General features: G+C 41.2%; 1 protein-coding gene across 1 annotated transcript in view; it reads right to left on the bottom strand.

Moving 5' to 3' along the window:
- The window catches only part of SHOC1 (shortage in chiasmata 1), a 45,921-nt gene extending 33,997 nt beyond the window's left edge, over positions 1-11,924 (bottom strand). Inside the window, exons 1-3 of the mRNA XM_035140972.3 lie at positions 11,775-11,924; positions 2,622-2,751; positions 1,137-1,224 (exon numbers count right to left, since the gene is read on the bottom strand). Of these exons, the coding sequence (XP_034996863.3) occupies positions 1,137-1,224; positions 2,622-2,751; positions 11,775-11,924 (368 nt within the window). The remainder of the gene's footprint in view (positions 1-1,136; positions 1,225-2,621; positions 2,752-11,774) is intronic.
- Between the last annotated feature and the right edge of the window lie 286 nt (positions 11,925-12,210).

Genomic DNA, 12,210 nt, shown 5'->3' with positions numbered 1-12,210 from the left:
TATAACATAAGAGAATGTACATTGGTTTTGGTTTGCTTTCTTTGTACAAAATTCTATGGAAAACCTATGATATAAATTGTTCTCAAGGAAAACAGTGCAAAGCAGCAAAGCAGGATATAGTTCAGTCCTTATGCACATGAAGGACAGGAGTGCAGGAAGACAAATGTGATGAACAAGAAGGAGGAGCCAACCTGGTTTATTTTTTCCTCACACTTCTTATCTGCCTTCTGTGTGTGTATCGAGGGGGGTTGCTGTGGGGATTAAATGAGGACGTGTAGAGCCATGACACCACCTTGAATTCCTTGGGGGATGGGATGGGATATAAATGCAATAAACAAGCAAACAAACAAATTATTTCCGCCCAAGTTCCGCCCATATGGGATGGTATTCAACTCAGATTAGACACACTGAAATTAATCACAGGGACCACAAGGGTCATCTAGTCCAACTGCCTGCAATGCAGGATTTTTTTCGCCCAGCATTGGTCTCAAATCCATGCCCCTGAGATTAAGGTTATGGGTGGTATTCAACTAGGTTTGGCTTTGTGTTCACCCACTGAAATTACAGTAGGCCCATTAAGGGTCAATTGCACTTCTGGCTCTGCTTCAGACACCAAGCTGTCTTGAATTGGCCTCGGCATTTAACTTGTGAAAAGAATAGTTTGTGAAAGTGATTAGTTTTCCTTAAAGAGCGGAGAATCTCATGTAGTCTTTCACATAATGTGGTTTAGTTGAAAACTGTAGGAACAAGACTTTCACAGAATAGGATTCAGCACCAGGAAATTTCAGTTGCATCAAGGTATTTTTTTCCATTATGCTCCTGTATATATTGTCACACTAACAACAGGGGAGCTTTCTGTTTTCCAGTTATTAACAGAGCACAATTGAAGAACAAGATGGACTTCGAATTTATTTTTCCTTGAAAAGCCAGGTGTAATATATTATCTGCATTTTGCTGTGGCCAACCTCCAGAACAGTGAACACATACTGCACAGCTCAAGGTCCACTACTTTAGAACACACAAAATATGCAGTAATGTTGACTCTGTTTTTTAAAGCCCATGCATCCCATCTTAAACACATTTACTTGGATACAAGCGCATCAACAACTACATAACGATAAACAAAGAGGACTCACTTCTCCAAGAAGTCTTCCGTGTAAAGATATTTATTCCAGAGATCAAGCACTGGACGATCCATAGCAATTTGAGTGAGGTCAGGTGTAACTACAGCAAAACAAAACCAAAATAGTTAAGAAACAGTATGAAAATCATTACAAAAAATCCTTGGTGAAATATACTTGGAGTCCTGTAGTGACTTCATGCTCTTTATTGCAGTGAATGAAATGCCCCCCAAACCTCAGGCTTTTATATACATTATTTACACAATGAGTCCCGTCTGATTGGCTGATTCTGCTTCCTTCCTGGAGCCTGATTGGTCTTTTCCTGCAGGCCAATCAGTTGTTGCATTCTACGATCCTACCAGCCTAAGAGGCTGATTAACTTCTTCCTGGAGCCTGATTGGTCTTCTCCTGCAAGCCAATCAGTTGTTCCATTCTAGGATCTTACTTGCCTATTGTTCTAGGATCCAAGCTTAGTACAGTACGTAACGTAACACTTGGTTTCTTGGTTCCAGTTTCTCAGTTCATATTCTGCTCTGGCCTTTTCCTTCAGCCACCTCATTCATTGCACTCTTTACCCAATGGAACAATTCCCAGTCTTCAGTTTGCCCACAAACCTACCCCATCCCTAGGGACCGTGTAAGATTTGCTTTAGGACAAACTTGGACTTTTCTTCCACACACAGTAACTGGACTATAAACCTTATTTGAATAATTGGTATGATTTTGAGTAGCATTTTGTGCCATTATTAGGTCAGCTAGATCAGTGTTCACTGCCACAAATACAACACAATATGGGTATGATAGCTATTATGTCTATGGTGTGTGAACAGGGCCGGTGCGTCCATTTAGGCAGACTAGGCAGTTGCCTAGGGCGTGTAAATGGAGGGGGCACTGGCCAGCCTGCCCCACAAAACCCCCACGCCACCACCGCCTTCCTATGGCGGGCGCTCGCGCTCCTCCCGCCTATGGAGGGGACGCTGTGAGCTCCTCAGCGGCTGCAGCAAGTGAGCGGCGGCAGCGCCCGTAGCTGAAACCTTCAGCTATGGGCGCTGCTGCTGCCACCGCCACTCCCTTGCTGCAGCTGCTGAGGAGCTCACAGCGTCCCCTCCATAGGCGGGAGGGCGCTGAGCTCTCCTTTTGGCTTGCGCTCCTCCCGCCTATGGAGGGGACGCAGGGGTGTCAGCAGCGTGTGCATGGGGCATGATGCATGCGTTATAACGCATGTGCCGGGGGGCGCCAGAAGGTGATTTTGCCTGGGGCGCAAAAAGCCCTAGCACTGGCCCTGTGTGTGAACAATTATTTTGATCATCTGATTGTATTGAATTGCTGTGATCTGTCAAAAGGATGCTTAAAATGGCTAATGTATTTCTAACACAAGAAAGTTTTCCACATACATCTTGTAACTTTGCCAAGTTCTCATCATCCTTCTTTTTCATCTGTAGCTGATTGTTTAATTTTTTTAAAAAATATAATTTAAATGTGAAAGCCAGATACAACATACCTCTTGTCCAAGGTCTCCTATATGTATCATCAGCCAAGTTTCCGTTATGTTTATAATTTTTATCCTGATATAAACCAGAAGGGATGTGAATTGAGAACAATTCAAAGGAAAATCTCTGTCTTGCCACTTTCTGCACAAGAGAAACGTATCACATAATTATGAGTTCAACTACAGTATTCCACTTTTGCTCATATTAAATAGTACACTACTTCCCAATTGGAACTATTCAGCTGTTTTATTTGGAGTTCATTCTATTTTTCCTAGTACACAGTCTCTTTACGTGCATGCACATTAGGGTGATGACTTTTTTACAACCTCATTTCCCTGTATCATAATTTGATGAGCTTTCATTAAAGATTAGATAAAATCTTATTTTCAAAGAGATTTGATTTAAAAACTCACACACAAAATGATTTTAACATTTTTATTTATCAGTTTTCTGACCATTTTTGAAGTCACTGAAAGCAGATATAAAATTTAACCCAAGCTTTAGAGTCACATATATACAACATTATATAGGGTCATCAAACACACAAGGAAGCTTTTTTTAGCTGAGGTAATGGTATTGACGTTGCTAGAGGACGATGTTTTGCTACCTCTCCTGTAGGTTCTTTTCCCAGCATGTCCGGCAGGGTCTGCTGGCTGAGTTTTGAGGTCCCAAAAAGGGGCTTTTACCTTGCGCAGGTGTGACATTTGTATACCCTATGTTGCTAAGAACACTCCCCATTGTGGAATGTGGTGTTGTGTCCAAATTTGATACGAAATATATATATAGAATTGTTAATACAATTTTATGAAATGGTAAAATGGCATACCAAAAAATTTAAAACGGTTTGTGCGTAACCTTTTTAAATATTTCAATGGAATATACCTCATTTTAGTAATTAATAGGCAAAAGCTAATCCATTTGTGCTACAGGAAATAATTTTTGAGGAAAAAAATGGAAAAGTCATCACCCTAATGCACATTCAAATTGATAAAAACCAACGCCTACATTTTCAAATATTACTTTCCTAAAGCTCAAGCAAAGATTCACTGATTTAAATAGAAGGGACCTGAGCACATGCTAAACATTCCTATTGAATTTTATAGGGATTTCTTAACCTTAATTGGATTGTTTTATTTATTTCATATCATTAAACACTGCAAAATGCCATAGTGGGGCACAGTAATAAAGAAATAGAAATGAAAGAAGTTAAAACAGGTTGAAAAGTTTTCAAAAACCAAATCAGAAGCTGCTGGCAAATCCATTCACTTATGCCAGGGAAGTTTTTTAATGGTTGATGTTTTATTGTGTTTTTAATATTTTGTTGGGAGCCACCGAGAGTGGCTCCGGCAACCCAGTCAGATGGGCAGCATATTATTATTATTATTATTATTATTATTATTATTATCAACACCACTAAGTGCACATCAAGAGTCAAATTAAGTAAATTGCAAAACATAAAAATGTATTCCTTTTGCAAAAATGGATTTTAAAAAAAGATTTATGTTTTTATGTGTACGTAAGATCTAGCAATTAAAAAAAACACCAGTAAACTGCCTCAGACTGTTGGTTTTTCAGATAATTGTGTTATTTTTATGTCTTGACTCAAGCGATAAAGCCACATCCTAACCAATAGCGGGTGTAACTTAGTTCTACATCTGCTGAAGCATACAAATATATAAATTCAATAAATAATAATAAGCAGAATTTCAGTTGCAAGCTGCCCTATTAATGAGCGTTCTACCCACAAGCCATTCTAAATATAAATATTAAGCAAGTCTGCGGTTACCTAGCCGCTGCAACCTTGCGGCCTTTTGAAAAAGCAACATTTTTATTCCTCACAGTATGAAACGTGAGGAAAAAACGTTATTTTTTGCCAGATTTTGTTTTATTTTTTTTAATCCATGCTGTCAAAATAAAATAAAAGTGAACCGAAACAGTCCAAATACTTGCTTTCTGTGACTTAACAAGTGATTTTTATATTTAAACACTACCGAGAGAGCAAAAAATGCCAAGCTTTAGCCATTGTACCTCATGTAAGTAGTCTATTGCATGGTACTTCAAGGCTGAAAACATGATGTTTTCTGGTCAAAAGTTTGGCTGCCTGAAAGAAAAGCAAAACAATTCCAAGTCTTCAGACAACCCTGCTAGTGATGTTAATTGCTTACAATATAATCTTTCAGATATCATATAAATTTACTCAGAAAGACTTGTAATGAGAAATTTCCTATCTTTCTATATTTAGTTAATTTTTGAGTCATTCTGTAATGAGTGTAATTAGAATTGGAAAACGTAAAAATTGCAATGATATGAAGGTTAATTCCGAAAGCCATGAGGCAGGAGGAAAAGGAAGTTGATAGGCTCTAAGAGCCAGGACAGTATAGTGGATAATGATGACGTGAATGTATAATATTATATGGAAAATAAATAAAAATTATATATATATATATATATATATATATATATATATATATATATATATATATATATACACACACACACACACACACACACACACACACACACACACACACACACATACATACATACACATATATATGGAAAGCAAAAGAATTCCTTAAAAGAACACACAACGCTGCAATCTCCACCCCTGCGGCCTCCTTTTCTCAGAGCCAGGATTTGGGCCCACAGAGGTTGCAGAGCTGAGGGGGTGCAAAATTGAGAAGAACCGCAACCGAGAAGATCCATTTTTGGGGTGCCCAATGTCCGCCATATTGCGAAAGGTGACCAAAGTCTCCTTTTCTAGCACACGGGAACAGGAGCAGCGCTTCTCCCATCCCGACCGACCGAAATCTCCTTCTTCCGATTCGTATTACTGAGAGAAATAGCGGAGCAGATACCGTTTGCGATCTTTTGAAAAGGGACCTTCATATCATCACCTCACCCCTTTTTCTCCTTAGCACAAATGGAGGGGGTGGGTGAATTTCCTCACAGAGAACGAATAAAAAGTAGGCCCTGGCGTGCTCCCCCCCCCTTTATTAACTAGGCCAAAAGGCCAACAGGGGGCTTCTGAGCCATCTTGAAGCCTCCCTCACACCAGGCAGGAACGTGTCGTCTTAAATTAAGTGGGACTTGGAAGCAGAAGCCATTTTATTTTATTTTATTTTATTGGACCATGAGCTCATCCACTTATCTGTTGCACCCGAGTTAAGCCAGGTAAACGTTAGAGCCTGAAGGAAATTTCCCTCAGCAGTGGGATTTTTTTTCTTCTTCTAGAAGGGGAAGAGGGATATTATTATTATTATTATTATTATTATTATTATTATTAAAAGGAAGCAACACAAGGTGGAAATGTCCTGGTCAAGACAGCTGGCCAATACCTGCAGACAGTGCCGGATTTACGTATAAGTTAAACAAGCTATAACTTAGGGCCCCACTCTCTTGGGGACCCAAAAAAATTTAAAGGAAAAAAAACCTGGATGTATATTTCCAAAATATAAGATAAAAAGCAAATAAAATAAAACCTACATGCAGCAACAGTGTTTTGTGTTGCGTAGGCTCCAATGATGTGTAAGTAATGGGCCCCGCCTGCTTGTATTAACTGCAATTGCATTCTACAGGTTATAACACTTAATTTCATATTAATAAAGCTATTTATAATTATTAGCAGTTTTCACCATATATCACCTGTTATTATTTCATGTTATAGCAAGTTTCTAGAGACTACGAGTCTTTGCAAATTGTGTTTCTAAAGGAACTTTTGTTATTGCCGAATGCCAGTGTGTTTGCATTATGAAGTTTGTTATGAATAAAAAAATCATTTCAAGTTAGAGATAATTATTTCACTATTAATATACTTCTTCTTAATTGTATTTCACTATTAATATATACTTCTTCTTAATTATATTTCAGTTCTGCAATTACTTTGATAAAATACGTATTTTGTTATGTGCAAATGGCTTTCGATACCTATTAGGTCCATAAATTGCCATATAGCATATATTCAACACACAAATAAACAGCGACCATTTGTTGTTGGCAAAGGACAGCTGGACATAGAAAGGGCCCCATTACCTTCAGTAGCTTAGGGCCTCATCAAACCTAAATCCGGCCCTGCCTGCAGAGTGGCGCCAAAATGGTTTCTGAGTAAAAATAAATAAAATTATTCTGTAGTCATATAATGCCAGAAGTTTGGCTTCTCTCTGTGCTCCTCAGCCAGTAGTTGCATTTCGCACCGTATGACTTCTCTTAAAGGATTTTGGGAACTAGTTGGCAAAGGACGCTGGGAATTGTAATTATTACGATTTTTAAAAGCAACTCCTCCAGTTCATTGAAATCCCAAAGCTTGGATCCAACTTACTGTTATAATTGCTATAAGCTTTTCCCATAAAGAACCATATATATGATCTGTTGTTATGGCAGTTTTTAGATCAGAGGTACATCAGTTTGGTGCATTGCCTTTACAGAAACCATCATGAGTGCAGTGGAATTAATTGGTATAACATAGGAGATGTTCTGAAACCTTGAAGTGCCTTTAAAAAACAAAACAACTCTCTGGATTCCATAAATTAAACTTTTGTGTTGTCCCCTGCCTGCCTGTTGCCAGCACACAGAGATTCTCAGCTAGGGTTGCCAGACTCAATAGAGGACAGGACTTCTGTGCCTTTAATTGCCCTGCTCTCTTTTGAGTCTGGAAACCTTAAAGAGAAACCAGCAGACCCTTTGTTTAATTTCCAAGCAAAGGGTCTGCTGGTTTCTCTTTAAGGTTTCCAGACTCAAAAGAGAGCAGGGCAATTAAAGGCACAGAAGTCCTGTCCTCTATTGAGTCTGGCAACCCTATTCTCAGCATCCCATACAATGAATGCAATAAAACAGACGGTGCAATCAGTAATTAGCCATGCATCACACCAGAATAGAAAGCCTCTAAACATATTTGGGAGTTCCTTGGCAAAAGAGATAATGGCCTTGCACACTAGCTGCAGAGGACACATCTTCTGTGTATACAGATGTTGTCCGCATAGCATTCAGGTATGACACGTGCAAAATGATGCCTATCAGTATACAGTATTTAAAACCCCAAACCACAGCAATTCAGAGGCCTATGCAGCCTGCAACAGGCCTGCTCTCGGGGTTTATCGTCATTTCCCTACAACCATAATCTGTGGCCTGTACAAAGAAGTTAAGAAAAGTAAATTATACACAAACTTTTTCTTTGATGAATGCTGTTCTTCTTTCCATGGAAAGAGGAAGAAAATGCGGGGAAAGCCAGCACCTAGCACTCCTAACAGTTGTTTTAATGGATTGCCTATTCTAAGTTAAAGTGTGCAGATTAGTTGCTGTTTTAGAAGTTTCCGTGGCTCTTTTGTAGATGACTCTTTCCCCCCACTCTTTCAGTGCACATTTATGTGTGGAATGGGGATTGTTGGATGGAACATAATTCATCCAGTGTATGTTTTCTTGGAGATAAATCTATTGAGTTCAATAGCACTTCTAAATAAATGCATGTTGGTATGCTGTCTAAGTCTTTCAGGTGATTTAATATTGATTGGATCGTATACATAATTTTCAATTTAGGACAAGTTTCACTATTTTTTTAAAAAATATTTTTAAAATAAACTTTATTGGAATTCAAATACAATAATATAATCACATACACACTCAAAAGCAATAATATAAATAATATAGAAATAATAACATACAAAATCATATATTAATAATAATGAAAATACAGTAATACCTCGGGTTACGAACGCGATCCGTTCCGGATCGCAGTTCGTAACCCGAATAGTTCGCAAACCGAGCGCTATGGGCGCCGCCATTTTGCGCATGCGCAAAGCGCGATTTTCGCGATTTTCGTGCTTTGCGCATGCGCAAATCGCGCGATCGCGCGCGTGCGGCTTATGCGCGCGCGCGGGGCGAAAACACTTCCGGGTTTGCGCAGTTCGTAACCCGAACTGTTCGCAAACCGAGGTGGTCGTAACCCGAGGTACGACTGTATATCATATGAAATAATGAAAATATAACATAAAAATTAATATCATACAGCATCAAACATAAATAATAATACAGTACTCATAATCATAAAGAAATTACAAACAAAAGAAAACAAAAATCATACATTCAAATACTCATTCATACCCAAAATCATAATAATCAAAATAATCAAAATACATTTCAACTATATTCCCCTTTATTTATTCCCCTATATCTCCTCCTCTCCTGTTAGACTTCCACTCATCTCCCTCTCAGGTTCTTTAATTACTATAGTCCGGTACTGCTTCCCCTCATTCCTACAAGTATATCTATATATATACAGTATAAAAATGTAAAAATCGTGAAATTCCGTTCGACACTTTTCTCCGTAACCGCTTGACCAATCGTCCTGAAATTTTGACACAACGATCCAGGCCACTCCTAGAGCGTTGTTGGGGGCCAAAATCCCTCAAATCGCACACCTGCCCAGGTACAGACCTGCTTTTCCACCAAGTCAAGCAGTGCCCTCAAGTGGCGTAGTACCCTCCTCCACCCCCTCCCTTCCTGTGAAATCTAAGCCACACCCACAAACCAAATGACATCATCATCAACCAAGCAAGTGAAAATCCCCCAATGCGGCCATTAGGCCTTTGTGTAATGTAGGCCCCTGACAGGTCCCGGGGGGGGGGGACCCACAACAACACACTTGGGGGCATGGCAAGGGGTTTTTACTTTACCATTTAGCACCACTAACCCTCCCCCCCCAAAAAACCCCCACCAAAAAAACAACATTGTCAAGTGGAGGTTGGGGCCTGCCTGGGGGGGGGGTGGCACAGGCCACACCACAGCCTTTGATTTATGTAGGCCCCTGCACGGCAAGGGTTATTTACTTTACCATTTAGCAACACTACCACACCGTTCATGGGGGGGGAACTGAATAGATCATGGATCGGGACACATGGGGCCAGTCACAGAGATAAGGCACAACAACACACCACACCCACACTGCCACGAGATCCTGTAAAACAGGAGGCCTTGGCTCCATTTTACATACTAGGCCTCAGGTCTACAGCCCATTAAATACTATCCCAAATGGAGCCCTGGGTGGGAGGTGGGGGGAGGAGGAGCCCAAATAGGTCATGGGCTGATATAGGGTGGGGGGGTAGATAACCCACACCAACGCACTTGGGGGCACAGCAAGGGGTTTTTACTTTACAATTTAGCACCACTACCCCCCCCCCAAAATCCACAAGACAAAAATAAATACCATCCTTCAAAACGTCCTGAGATACGCCGGTCATGGGGGGGGGGACAAACTGAATAGATCATGGATCGGGACACATGGGGCCAGTCACAGGGATTAGGCACAACAACACACCACACCCACAAACCCCGCCTCTGCCACGAGATCCTGTAAAACAGGAGGCCTTGCAACCACCAAAACAGCTATTCCGCCCAAAGCCCAAAGCCTCTCCCGGCGGCTTCATTAATAAACGCCTGGCAGCATTAGGCAGCATAGCTGCCAAGTTATCCCTTTTTTTAAGGGAAATTCCCTTATGCTGAATAGGCTTCCTCGGGAGAAAAGGGAAAACTTGGCAGCTATGTTAGGCAGTCGTTCATCATTTCTCCTAACACGCACTTGGGGGCACAGCAAGGGGTTTTCGCTTTATAATTTAGTGGGCGTTGTGTCACATGCGAGGCTCCGGCGGCCATTTTAAGTAAGGGCAGTCGTGCCCCTTTTAACTTAGGCTTTACCGTGTTTCTCCAAAAATAAGACACCGTCTTATATTTATTATTCCTAAAAAAAACCCCACATTGGCTTATTTTCAAGGGATGTCTTATTTGTTATTACGTGTCCAGCCTTGCCTCTTCCTTGGGGCCCTCCAGAACTGTGCCTATAACTATGTCTTATTTTTGGGGTATGGCTTATATTGCACAAATGCTTAGACATCCTGCTATGACTTATTTTATGGGTATGTCTTATTTTAGGAGAAACAACTGGTTGTAAGCCTCTGTGTTGTTTTTTTTTAAAAAAAACCATTCACTTTCTCTCTCCAGTTTAAGTCCTCAGATATTTGCAGTGGCCACCCCCACCCCATTTACAATCCCCTACCTTCCCCTTGCCCGGGCCAGGTAGATAATGTGGCCCTTTTTTAAACCCTTTTGTTACTTTTCTCATTTTACTGATTGTGAATATGCTGACCGAGGGCCCCTTTAGATTCGGAGGCCCGCCGCAAGTGGCCCATATGACCCCCCCTCCTTCTGTCTGGGCCTGTCTGTTGCTACGGGGCTATGGGGCTTCGCTATTTGACCCCCCCCCCGAGTTGGAATTCTTTAAGTAGTTATCTGGGTCCCAGGGCACATCATCATCCCCTATCCTTAATCTAAATATATAGAAATGTTCACGATTCGTTCGCAGGGGCCAATGTATGGAGATACAGGGGGGAGGGGACAACAGAGGGCTCAGACAAAAGTAAATACTGGGAAATAGAACTCAGAAACTGACAACTCCTTCTCCAATGACGGGGGACAATGTAGGAAGATACCGGGGGTAGGGGCCAACTCTCCCCAGGAACAACAGAGGGTTCAGACAAAAGTGCATGCTGGGAAATAGAACCCAGAACCTAACAGTTCCTTTTCGAAGGGTGGGGGCCAAGGTATGGAGATACAGGGGGGAGGGGCCAACACTCCCCAGGGACAACAGAGGGAAGGGTATCCTACGGAAACACAGGGATGAGCCGGGGTGGAGGGAGGAGGGGCAGGATACGTCATGGATCGTGACAGGGGGGGGGATCACAGGAAAGAACCACAGCAACGCGTGGCCGGGTCAGCTAGTATCCTATAATTCTCAAATATAATCATAACTCACAGAAAAAAGGACAAGTTTTTCAACAGATTTTACTGAGTGAAGATATCAGTGCAAGATCTACTTTATCCCTCTAAAGACATTGCAACTGATGGAGAGTTTATGCAGTGGGAGAGCAGGACCCTCCCTTTACTGTGTTCCTGCCCAATTTTGCACATTATATGTTATGTTTACATGAGTGCCAGCATGTTCAGAGCCCAGCTCAGGTAAATCCACGCCATTGGTGCACTCTGGCTTTGTAGATCACATGTAACCAATGGCAGGCTCTATGGGTTGGATGCAGATTAAATTGTTTGCACATAGGCTGTAATGCTAAACTCATTTATGTGGACTGGGAGGAGGCCCCATTGCATTTAGTGGGACTTACTTCTGAGTAAACATGGTTAGGGTTGTGCTGTGAGTTCCCACCAAAACTCTTCACAACTGATTTCAGTGCAGGCTCCTGTGTAAACATGTGATCATCAAGTGAGATCATGGGCTGATTGGGTGGGCTGGTTTGATCACAGTTTTGGACCATGTGCACATTGCAAACATCTGCATAAAGCTTTCCTTAGATGTGACAGCATATCATAGCTGCCAAGTTATCCCTTTTTTAAAGGGATTTCCCCTTATGCTGAATAGGCTTCCTCGCGAGAAAAGGGAAAACTTGGCAGCTATGCAGCATATAGAGGACTTACGCCTGATTTGCTCCCTCAGTTTGTATGTTGTCCTAATGCAAGTTAACCAGAACATCCACCGAAGTGTGAATATATGTAAATATTTTATGAGTAATTCATCATGTGCACAAACCAGGCTTAATATAT

This window comes from Zootoca vivipara, chromosome 15, assembly GCF_965207765.1.
Source record: "Zootoca vivipara chromosome 15, rZooViv2.hap1.1, whole genome shotgun sequence".
Taxonomy (NCBI): domain Eukaryota; kingdom Metazoa; phylum Chordata; class Lepidosauria; order Squamata; family Lacertidae; genus Zootoca; species Zootoca vivipara.
The sequence above is the reverse complement of the archived record's forward strand: the minus strand, read 5'-3'. Positions and strand labels throughout refer to the sequence as shown.